Genomic DNA, 12,297 nt, shown 5'->3' on the forward strand with positions numbered 1-12,297 from the left:
TTTAAAAAAAAGATTATCAGTTCATGCCACTTCTATGTTTTGAACTCCACATTGTCTATGTCAGAATCAAAGCCACAGGACTGGCAATGGCTTACAAGAAGCTGCAAGGTCCAGCTCCCATTTCCTCTGCATCCTCTTCTTCTCCCAGGCAGCCACTTAGTTAACCTCTCATGACCTTCAGGTCTTTGTCAAATCTCACTTTTCATGATGGCTGATCCTAACCATACTGTTTACCCCCACTCCTCCCTCCCAGCATTCTCATTCTACTGTACTTTGCTCTTTATTTTTCTATAGCACTCTTCACCTTCTAACAAATTATATAAATATAAATGTAAATATAATTTATTATGTTTGCTGTTTTTCTTCCTTCCCATTCCCCTCCAGAACATATGCTCATTGAGGCAGAGATCTGTCAGTTTTGTTCACATACATACTCCTGAGTATCTAGAAACTGCTAAATATATTTTTGGAATGAATAAAAAATGAAATGAAAAACTCTAATTAAGACCGAAATATTTAGCAACAGATTAAGATGCCAATTATTCCAAATGTCGGAATATCCTGCCACACGATAGGTGCTCAGTAAGCATTTGGTGAACTATGTACTGTAATTTGAAAAGTATTCTCTGCACTTATTGCCACTGTATCCATTTTGTGCATATGAGTTGGGATGTATCATGGGTTCTGCCTATTTGGTATCCAAAACCATTTTTGCTTTAAATTTGCCACTTCCTATTTCAGGGAAAAGCCCTGTAGCCTCTATTTTGTACAGCAGGCACTTTTCGTTCTTTTTCCATAAACTATCACCTAGAGATGGTTAAGGAATTTAAGAGCTAAAATATGATGAAACTGTAGAGTAGAAAAGCAACTGAAATAAACGATGCTTGTGAGACAAAAATCATTGCAAGGATAGAGCAATGTATTTGGTATATTGTACAAGGTAGTGATGGCTTAAGGGCAGCCCCACCACTCCAGCTATGTGACCTTCAATTAGTTCAATTCTTTGGAGCCCAAGTTTCCTCACTTGTAAAATAGGGATAACTAAGGATGAACAATGTGTGAAATACAGTGTGAAAAGCCAATGGCTCTGCATAAGTCGTTAAAAGATGGAACCTAGTATAATGAACTGGAAGAACTGCTTTTGCATCAGCTGGAAGGAGACTGTTAGGAACCAAAAGGTTCGTTTAGAAGGAGGTAGGAAAACGAGTAAATAAAAGCAATGAAAAATGTGAGAGAGGAAGGGCTTCAGACCAGTTCCTAGTAAGACCTGGAACCGGGAGCAAGGCCTTGTCTCTTGGAAATCCTTCGGCGGCGAGGGGAGCCGGGCTGCACGAGCGGAAGCGGCAGGCCGGGCCTTGCAGGGAGCTGTGCGGCGGAGACTGGCGGGCCGACGCTGCAGGGTCTGGGCCCGGGGTCGGAGCGGGCAGCCGGGGGGAGAAGGACTGCGCCCCTGGGACTCCCCTCAAATGGTGCGTCTCCTCGCTTAGGATTTGCCCACCTGACGGCCCCGCACCCAGAATACAGTGCAGGCGCTCCGCCTTCCCACCTCCAGGAGCCGTCTCCACCTTCTTCCCCACCCGACCCGCCCGATCTCCCGCCCCAGGAGGTCTCCTCCACTTCCTAGTTCCGGCTCCTTCCGAGGAGTTTAGTTTGAACTTTTGAACCCACCAATCAGCGCCGCGCGCGCCCCGCCTCTCTCCGCGGGCAGGGTGCGGTCGGGCGTCCGGCTGGGGCCGCGGGACTCGGAGGCGGGGCCACGGGAGCCGGGGAGGCGCCGGGGACCGCCCTCCGGACACGTGGCTGGGGAAAGGGGTATATAAGGTTCCTCGGGCGGCGGGCCGCTCACTACTTCTCCCCCGGACTCCTTGGTAGTCTCTTAGTGGGAGAGACGTCGCCGTCCCCTCGCCTCCTCCAGCCTCACAAAGTCCTGCAAGTCTCAGTCATGGTGAGTGGAGCGGGGGCAGTCCGAAGTGGCGGCGGGACCCGGGTCTGCTCGTGGGACCGCGTCCCAGAGACCTCCAGGCAAACCTGGCTTCTGGTTGCCAGGTTGGGAAAGCTAAGTCTCACGGGCGGACTCCTCTTCGGGCTCGAAGACGCGGCCGGGCCACTGGCCTCGGTGGAGGTGGGAAACCCTTTTGATCGTAGTGCGAGGGCATCGCCCCAGGAAGGCCAGGGAACTTTCACCCTGGCGCCCAAGGACTTTTGGAAATGAAAGCCTCTCCCCTGTATTTCCCCAAGTAACCTCACCTGCCTACTGCCTATGCTCTGGACCCCTGGGAGCACTTTGTGCGCTTCCCCCACGGAAGGTGCAAACAATTCCTGGCGCCCCCTGCTCAGCGCCCTGTGACTCGCCGCTGAGTCACCTGGGCCGGGCTCGGCGGAGAGCTTCCAATTGCATCTATCCACCTGAAGGATGTAGGCAGGCTCCTCCTTTGAAGGGAAAGATGACGTTGTCTAATCCTGCATTTCTAGTGTTAATTTAGTGGGGGTATTTATAGCATTCTACTTAAGCCAGGTTTTCAAAAACAAGTCCATAAAAGGTTATTTTCTTGTAAAACCAGTCTTAGTTTTAAAGTTTATACACAACTTGAGTATTTTCAATACAGCTTCCCTAGTTATTGGAAACAGCTGTTTTAGAGAACATCTGTTGCAGGTCTAACAAAAAATGTTCTTAAACAAGTATTTGTGTATCAAATGTCACAAAATATTGTCTAAAAAAAAAAGTACACTGAATAGTCCGCCATTGACCCTCTTCAGACACTACCACAGCTAGCAAAAGTATGTCTGTAACAACGTGCTTGAGTGCTTTTCAGTATACAAGACTAGAAACGTGCTGGTAAAAGTGTAATTCAGAAAGTAGGGAGGCTGTTAAAAGGCAGGAGAGGAGCAGCAAACCTGTTTAGGCAAAACTGGTTCAATTAATGTTTTTTTTATATAACGAGACTGTGGCAGCTTACGAAGTTAAAACTAGACAAATGACTGTCACCTTTGTCTCCATCTCCCGAGTTAGCAAGGGGAGGGGAGGGCAAGCAGTGGTCACAGTCTAAATGAAAAAGCAGTTTACGCTGTTGGGCACCATGGAAGTAAGTTTTGGGCGCAAAAGGCTTCAGTGGAAGAGAACTGGAATGAGAGGACTTAAGATCTTTCATCTCCTTGCGCTTGGGGCTGTCCTAGTTACAGCTCTGGTTCTCACCAGCTTTCTCCAGCTGTGAGATTTCCAAAGTCCAGGTGAAGGTAAACATGATGCAATGGTGAATAGTCATGGGTGCACTCGAGCAAACACCTCCCTTTCTCCCGCAGCGCTAGAGCTGGGTGAGTAGATGCAGGTAATACTGACCTTGCTGCTGTGGTCAAGAGATCATGATTGTTCATGGAGAGTATAGCTGGGAAGGAGGGCCCTAGGTCAAAGGTTGTGAGTGATTTGGGTTTTTATCATCTCGGGGTTATGAAACTAGGCCCTTTGAGGTCTTAGCTGGTGTTGAATTTTCTTTAGTTTCCTATTAGCAGCTTTAAAAATTTGAAACCCTCTTAACTTGGGGAAAATGTAATGGGAGATATTTGGTGTCAATATTTTCAAAGTCCTCTGCCAGTACCTAATCTAATTTGAGATGAAATACAACAAACAGCCTTATGTTCATTGCTTTATTTTACTGAGCAGGAATGAGTTTGGTAACTTATAAATTACCTTGTTTAGCAAGTAAAGGAAAACAAATATTTCCTCACTATCATTGAATTCTTCAAACGATAGACTTTTCCACAGTGCCAGAGATACATGTACATTTTGCCAGGAAACAGCTAGTTTCTTAAGCTATTCATAAAGTCTTGGTGACATTTCTAGTTTTTATTACCATGGGTCTCCACCACCCTCCCCCATCAAGATAGTGAAGAAAAAATGTTCTTCCTTACGATTAAATTATTCCACAGGGTTAAAAATCTGCCTCTGTCCACAGTTTTTAAAATACAGCTAACTGCTGCTTATCTGGCATTTTCTCCATGAGTCATATGGCAGTAGTTTGCTGGTTTAAGCTGGTTTTAAAGGGAAAAGCTCTGTCTTTTGAAGAATAGGATTAAAGAGGGAACAGAATGAGCTCAGTAGTTACACAATCACCCACAGAGTGAATCAGAGCTGGAAGAAGGAATTTGCATGCCTTAAAGGAATCAGCAGGCATGTTATTACCCTAGGTGGGGGTGGGTGGGGAATCTGTTGCTGTAGAGTTGCTTATGTCCTTCTAAAATGGTAGAAACCTGACCTTGAATATCTAACGTGTTTACAGAGCAAGGGTCTGGTCTGGTCCAGGAGTTCATTAACATATCTTTGGTTTTCAAAGCATTTTCTCTAAATTAGGCTTCAACAAAGATTGTTGCTTGTGAAATAGTGCCTGGGTGGGAATGTCCTCCAGGAAGGTGACTATCCTGAAAGTTAGTCATTTAGGTGTGAATCATTCCTAAATGTCCTACCTGAAAGGCTCTGACATTTTCCCTCTTGCTCTGGCAGCGTGAGTGCATCTCCATCCACGTTGGCCAGGCTGGCGTCCAGATCGGCAATGCCTGTTGGGAGCTCTACTGCCTGGAACACGGCATCCAGCCCGATGGCCAAATGCCAAGTGACAAGACCATTGGGGGAGGAGATGACTCCTTCAACACCTTCTTCAGTGAGACGGGCGCGGGCAAGCATGTGCCCAGGGCAGTGTTTGTCGACCTGGAACCCACCGTCATTGGTGAGTGGCCTTCAGTGACCTGAGTGAGGTCCTATGGGTCTGGGACAAGAGGCCTACCCTGGGGGCTCCCTGGGGCCACTTCAGCTCTGCAGACTGTCAGTGATGGGGCCACCATGCTCTCCTTTTCCAGATGAAGTTCGCACTGGCACCTACCGCCAGCTCTTCCACCCTGAGCAGCTCATCACAGGCAAGGAAGATGCTGCCAATAACTATGCCCGGGGGCACTACACCATTGGCAAGGAGATCATCGACCTCGTCTTGGACCGAATTCGGAAGCTGGTAAACACAGTACTCAGAGTTTTCCCGTAGAGTTTTAAGAGGGATGAAACTACAAGAATCATTCTTGCACACTAAAACGGGCCTTAGACTGCTCACTAAATAACTCAACTTTGAAAACAGGTGGTCCTGGGTGATGGGACAACTTTATGGGGCAGGTGTTAAGTGCTCTTTTGCTTAGTTCTGTGTCTTACAAAGCAGATTTGGGCAGTTGCTCATTCGGTGAGGGCAGTTCACCTGGAGTCAAAAGGAGAACCAGAGAGCCTTAATAGTTTTGCTGACATTTAAGACCCATCAGTCAGGGTGCGTCCCTGCTCCAACCTGAGACATTCCTTACTTAGGTCATCTTAGTCACACTGAGTGAGTAGGCGGCTGACTGACATGCAACTAAACTGATCAAACTCTTAAAAAAAAAAGTCTGGACTCGTACCTTATATTATACTAAAGCTTAGAGCACAAGAAGCCGGTGTAACACTGACTAGAAGTAGCTGACAGTGGAAACTTCAACTACACTGAAAGTGGAGTCAAGAGAGTTCCCATATTATCGAAGCAAGTATCATTCACTGAAACTTGGAAGGTGTATTGAGAGATAGTTAACAAAAAGCGGTATTCTTGCTTTTCTGCTAGAATTCAGGGCCCTGTGGACTGGCCTCATGAGGCACAGTAATCTTAGGCAAAACTCTATTCATTTCACATCAGGAAAGTTAGTAAGTGTTCTGTTTGGGTCATTTTAATTAAGTCTGGCAATCAGATGACTCTGTTAGGCATGTGGGCAGCTTGTAAGTAATTAACCAAAAATCAAGAATGAAGGTTTGAGTAGAGTTAGCTTGTCAGGAAAATCACATTATGCTAAGCCTAGCCACAATTGGTCAGTTCTAAAAAGAATGACCTTAACATCATTCATGGCTTCATACTTTTCCAGATGTTTATCATAGTCTTCCCAGTAAAACTGGGTTAATGGTTCCTATGTTTGCAAATTAAGCTTCAGTTATAAGCAGTGACTTGGAAATAAGGGCCTGACTTCAGGGACAAAAAAAAAAAAAAAACAAGTAAAAGCCACTAAGGGTTCTGGGTGAAGTTCATTAACTACCAGTACATTGCTTTTGCCCTTGGTGTTACTACTGTGTCCAGTGAATTGGTAGACTAGAATCTGCTCCAAACTCTGATCTCCATTCATTGGTCTCATATGTTGGACCCACAGGAGAAGGGAAATTAGGGATTGCTAAAGAATGTCCACAAAGCTCTGGCACCTTTGGAGAAGTGAGGGTTATCAACTTTGAAAAGACAAAATCATCCTTTCATAGAGTAGCAGTTTATTAACCAGAATAGCTCAGTTAAGTGGTGGAAAGCCCCAGTGACATAAGGACTCAATGAATTGGGATTCCCAGAATGAACAGGCTTTCTGGTAAGTAGAGCTTACTGTGCCAAGCACTGCTTCAAGTTCTCATTATATTCTCAACAAGCTGAGGTAGGTTACTGTTCTCATTTAGTAAATGAGAAAACAGATTGGGAAATGAATCTGGTCAAAAGTCATTCAGCAAGGAACTGGTAAAGCCAGATTCAGACCCAGCCTGACTCAAGCATCGGGGCATTGGAATTCAGCTATTCTGTCAAATCCAAGGTCAGAGAGCAGCTGCCAAATCTTTGTAAACAGACATCCATTGTACAGGACTGGTGGTCCCAAGCCTGCCCTTGGTAGCTCTCCAACTGAAGAGAAGTTGCCTTTGTTCTGAGGTCACAGCAAGGGTACCAGAGGTTGCCCTTCCATCACTATAACTTGGGCACTCTATCCATTTCTAGATCTCATGACTCCTCTGCCTGCAGAAATGAAAGTAGTTCATTATTTTTAAATAGACTTACAACAAATTTCACCTTTCCCTCACCATCCCCACCCCGAGTTGGTTGTGGAAAGTTTCTGTGAATCATTTCACACTTAGAATCTCTTTATGGCTGCTCTCTTAGCAAATATTTTTCAGAAGATTTCAAAAGTCTCAATGCAGTTATGGATTCAAATAAGTTGTTGCAGCTTTCACCAAGGCTAAAATAAAACTCTTTGCTTTGCAGGCGGACCAGTGCACCGGCCTTCAGGGCTTCTTGGTTTTCCACAGCTTTGGTGGGGGAACTGGTTCTGGGTTCACCTCCCTGCTGATGGAACGTCTCTCTGTCGATTATGGCAAGAAGTCCAAGCTGGAGTTCTCCATTTACCCAGCCCCCCAGGTTTCCACAGCTGTAGTTGAGCCCTACAACTCCATCCTCACCACCCACACCACCCTGGAGCACTCTGATTGTGCCTTCATGGTAGACAATGAGGCCATCTATGACATCTGTCGTAGAAACCTGGATATTGAGCGCCCCACCTACACTAACCTGAACCGCCTTATTAGCCAGATTGTGTCCTCCATCACTGCCTCCCTCAGATTTGATGGAGCCCTGAATGTTGATCTGACAGAATTCCAGACCAACCTGGTGCCCTATCCCCGCATCCACTTCCCTCTGGCCACTTACGCCCCAGTCATCTCTGCTGAGAAAGCCTACCACGAACAGCTTTCTGTAGCAGAGATCACCAATGCTTGCTTTGAGCCAGCCAACCAGATGGTGAAATGCGACCCTCGCCATGGTAAATACATGGCTTGCTGCCTGTTGTACCGTGGTGATGTGGTTCCCAAAGATGTCAATGCTGCCATTGCCACCATCAAGACCAAGCGCAGCATCCAGTTTGTGGACTGGTGCCCCACTGGCTTCAAAGTTGGCATTAATTACCAGCCTCCCACTGTGGTGCCTGGTGGGGACCTGGCCAAAGTACAGCGAGCTGTGTGCATGCTGAGCAACACCACAGCTGTTGCTGAGGCCTGGGCTCGCCTGGACCACAAGTTTGACCTGATGTATGCCAAGCGTGCCTTTGTTCACTGGTACGTGGGTGAGGGCATGGAGGAAGGGGAGTTTTCTGAGGCCCGGGAGGACATGGCTGCCCTCGAGAAGGATTATGAGGAGGTTGGAGCAGATAGTGCTGAGGGAGAGGATGAGGGTGAAGAGTATTAGCCTGTCTGGGACAATGTTGCGCTCCCATTGTGGTGGGACTGTTGTAGTTCTGTAAAGCTGTCTCTTGTGGCCCTACCTTGTCAATAAAAGTGATGTTTGTATTTTAAGTGTCAAGCTGGCTCCTATATCATAGTAAACACTTGCCCCACTTACTCAACGCCATTTGGGGATGGAGGGGGCTGGCAAAGGATCCGCCAATCATTTGATCAGCATTTACTGTGGCTTCTGTGCATGTGTAAGTGGTTGGTCCGTGTCCCTTAGGCCTGAGTCGATGGAGTGAAATCATCTTGCGAGTGAGTCTAGAGGCTCAAAGATGGGGCCAGTGCTCCTCAAACTTAAGTATGAATGTGAGTCACCTATAGATAGTAAAATGCAGATCTGAATCTAGGTGTGAGATGGAGGGCCAGATACAGCTTTTTTTGTCCTCCCCCCGCTGTTGGTCTGCTGTGACAACACCTGAAGTTAGGTACCATAGCTAGTGATTGGTGGACCCAAAATTCAAGGAACCTGCCATCCTGCCAGACAAAACTTGCTGGCAGTAATTTTTTTTTAATGGATTTATGTTTAATAAGAAAAACAATTGTATCTGTAACAAGAATCCAAGACTTAGGTGAAAGAAACCAGCTACATAAAACTGACAGCTCTCTCTCTTTTTTGTCATTAATCTACAATTACATGAACAACATTATGTTTACTAGGCTCTCCCCTACCCCAAATACCCCCCCACAAACCCCATTACAGTCACTGTCCATCTTGCTGGCAGTATTTAATAAAATACTAGAGCCAAATGGGAAGGGGTGGGCTTGTGCCTATTTATTTCATACTTAGCCAAAGCCTCAAAGGCAAGATTGTACTAAGTCACAGGTTATGGTGTTGGTATTTGAATATATGTCATGGGAAGTATTTGAAACGGGAATAAGGAAAATCAGCTGTGTGTGTAGGAAAGACTGAAGAGGGGAGAGTTCCTTAATTGGGCACTCTTCCGAGCACCTGTTGGAAGCATGTTCTGAGGCAGAAAGGGAGCTACAAGGTGAGGTGGGGAGGAGGCATGAATGTGGGTGGCTTGGTGATTGGTGTTCAGGAACCCATGGTGTGGCCTGTGAGGTCGAAGCAAGCAATGGAAAAGAACAAGGATGACCAGAGGGCCAGGCCTATGCAGATGGGAGAAGCCAGCTTTGGCGCTGGGGTGCCGGCCTGAGTAGGAATGCCAAACCAGTGGCAGGAGATGGGGCTGGAGCTGCAGGTGGGTCCACCGTTGTTCCACGACACCTTGTTCTGATGGTGCTCTCAGTTGCCACCTATCTTTCCCCCTGGTGTTTCGCCCCTTCTCCATGGCTCACCTCCACCCCCTTACTCTGAGGAGAGGATCTAAAAAGTGTGCACGTTCTATCCTGGAGCACAGTGGTGCTGCATCCTGGGATGCTTCATCGTTGTGCTCCAGGAGGGTTTTCAATCATGAGAGCAACCATGGTGTGGATAAAATGAGAGTTCCTGTGGCCAGGATTCTCACCTGGCCCTGGTTGACTAGCTCACAGCAGTACATTGCTGTTGATATAAAGAGCTCCATCCAGTGCTCTGGGCGCGACACGGTGGCACAGCTGCAAGGCTGCAGGAGAGCGGAGCAGAGGCTGGTGTGGTGGCAGCACCGAGGACAGAGACCCAGGGGACGGCTGTGTGGGCAGAGGGACCCAGAGGACAGCTGTGCAGACAGAGGGGCCCAGAGGCAGAGACCAGCTTGCTGCATGCAGACTTGCTCTGAGTAAATAGGATTTTAGTGACTGACCTGCCACCTGGAAATAAAGTTGGGTATAACCCTTTCACCCCAAGAACGTTTTGCTGTCAATTTCTTTGGTCACATTGAATCCATAGCGAACTTGCTCGGAGCTGAAACATGGTCATTACCCTTCAGGGCAAGGTCCAACCCAGTCCCATCCTTAGTATATAAAGCCAGCTATTGCTACTTACCAGATGGTCCTGGTTCCTCCTGCAGCCTGAGAATGGGAGGTCTGGGATGAAAATGGAGGAGGATGGCTTTCATGGAGGTGACAGCCAGCCCACCACCAGAGGGGCTCCCAACCTAGGACATCCGCAAGTACTGGAGGAAATTGGACGTTCCCATGTGAGAAGCAACAGATAAACCCAGCTTCAGTTGAGCATGACATCCCGTGACTCTGAGAAGTCCATTCTCTGAGCCAGTGTTCTGCAAGCTTGGAGCCCTGAGAACGGGATTCAGCAGTTCCCAGGTATAACCCCTCAGCCTTCAAACAGCCTGGCTAAAACCTGGAGGGCGTAAAGCCCCCAGGCCAATCACCCTTGGTTAGGAGCATCCCTCACCCAATTACCTCAGTAAGCTGTACAGGTACATTATTTTCTACATGTGCCAAGATGTGAAAAAGGTTGGAAACCTTTTAAGCAGCTGCAACAGTGTGGAGGTGAAAGAAGGGGAGAGCAAAGTTTAGCTGAGAAAAAATAATTCCAGTAGAACAGAGTCTGGGGAATTGGAAGAGCAAAGTGCCAGTGGTTTGGGAGGGATCTGTCCTTGTAATGGTGATTTTTCTCCCCCTGTGTTTGTGAGAGAGAGAATAGAAGTTAGTATGCAGCCAGAAGAAATATACCCCAAGGTCTAGGTCACTGCTTTGTGGATGACAATCAGCTGATGTGCCCTTGAGCACAAATGAAAAGTCTGGCCTCAGAACTGCAGCCGCTGCTGAGGCTGGATGGGGATAAATGGAGAAAACCTAAGAGGATGCAGGCTCTGACATTGGCTGGGGCCCCAGATTCTGGCTGCAGACAGAGGGCCCAGGCTGCCCTCGCCTGACCTGACTGGAGAAGAAATCTTCCACCCCAGGGAGGCTGCTGGCCAGCAAGGGCTAGTGGGTGCATGCATAGTTGCTTTGAGCTGGAGAAAATAGCCGTGAGGGGCCGGTGTGCTCACCTGTCTACATGTCATCCTAAGTGTTTGGGAGCAGCTGGCAAATGCCTTTGTTCCACAGGGAATCTGTCAAACAGCCCACTTTCAGGCCAGACGTGACCAGGTGGGTTCGAGCTTGAAGAGAGCCCGTCTTCAGACCTCTGACTTCCAGAAGGTATGTGGCAGCCCTGAGCAGGGTTGTGGAGGGAAGGGGAGGCTGCCAGGGTGAGAATGTTTTATTATCTTCACAACACCCTGTGAGGTAATGCTATTATACCCCTGTCCACAGCTGAGGAAGTTGCAGCTCAGAGAAATTAAGTATCTATCCTAAGGCTACAGAGCAAGTGGCCAAACTGAAGTTTGATTCCAGAACTCTTGACTCCAAAGCATATGCCTGCAAGCAGCTCCAGGGGAAGTTGTGGCTGTGCCTGGCAGCCTTCCCAGTTCTTGGGGACAGGGGCCATGTCTCTGGCCACAGTGGGCATGAGGCCTACAGAGGCCAGCACTTGTGTGGAGCCCAGGATGGAGCCACAGTGGCAGAAAGGACATCTGGTTATGTTACTGATTATCAGATCACCCCCGCAGGAGCCCCATTCCTGGGCCCAGGTGGCACGTTGATCCAGAGGGGCAAAGCCAGCTGGTCCCCATTATCCAGGCTGTAGCTTCCTTCATTGGGGACTTTTTTGTCCAGGCCTCCCTCTGAAGTCAGGGGAGCAAAAACTCAGATCATGGATATACAGTGTCCTTGCAGGGTCGCTGCTACCACCTGCCTGGACTCCTGCTGACAAAACTCTTGCTGCTGTGCAGACCTGGAGCATCGCTTCCCAGGGCACTGGGGCCAGGATGGTCAGCTCCTGTCAGCCAAGGCCACAGGTGAAGCTGGTGGAGATGACCCAGGCGAGCGCCTCCCAGGGCCCAGTGCTAGGGCGGCTGTCTGGGAGACAGGGCAGCAGAAGGTGAAGGGAAAATAGACCCAGTGTGTTGGGGTGGGGAAGGTTCCCAACTTCAGCTCCGTGGAGAAAGTCCCTTTGCCGACATCTCATTAGCCTGACATCACCCCATTCATTTCAAGAGCCTGGTGTCTCTGAGTTTGTCAGCCCTGAGCAGGTTCTTAGGAAATGTTTTTTTCCTCTGATGCTCCCTGCGAGTCTACAGAAGGAGAGAAATACCGAGTATGAACCTTACAGAACCAGATATGTATTGTCTCTAGTCATAATACAAAAAATGCTTTTAAACACTTGTCTCACCACCCAAAGGCTGCTTTCTCTCTTTTTAAAATTGAGAACAGAAGGTAAAGCTTTCCTAATTACACAAGAGTTTAATCTATGTTCACAAATTAGTTTTAACTCCCAG

General features: G+C 47.9%; 1 protein-coding gene across 1 annotated transcript; it reads left to right on the plus strand.

Annotated features, from left to right (window-relative positions):
- Nucleotides 1-1,811: 1,811 nt before the first annotated feature.
- Nucleotides 1,812-8,140, plus strand: LOC118915475 (tubulin alpha-1C chain). The gene is made up of 4 exons (XM_036891395.2): nt 1,812-1,945; nt 4,496-4,718; nt 4,849-4,997; nt 7,059-8,140. The coding sequence occupies exons 1-4, from the start codon at nt 1,943-1,945 to the stop codon at nt 8,031-8,033; spliced, it is 1,350 nt and encodes a 449-aa protein (XP_036747290.1). The 5' UTR covers nt 1,812-1,942; the 3' UTR covers nt 8,034-8,140.
- The last annotated feature ends 4,157 nt before the right edge of the window (nt 8,141-12,297 follow it).

This window comes from Manis pentadactyla, chromosome 10, assembly GCF_030020395.1.
Source record: "Manis pentadactyla isolate mManPen7 chromosome 10, mManPen7.hap1, whole genome shotgun sequence".
NCBI lineage: Eukaryota > Metazoa > Chordata > Mammalia > Pholidota > Manidae > Manis > Manis pentadactyla.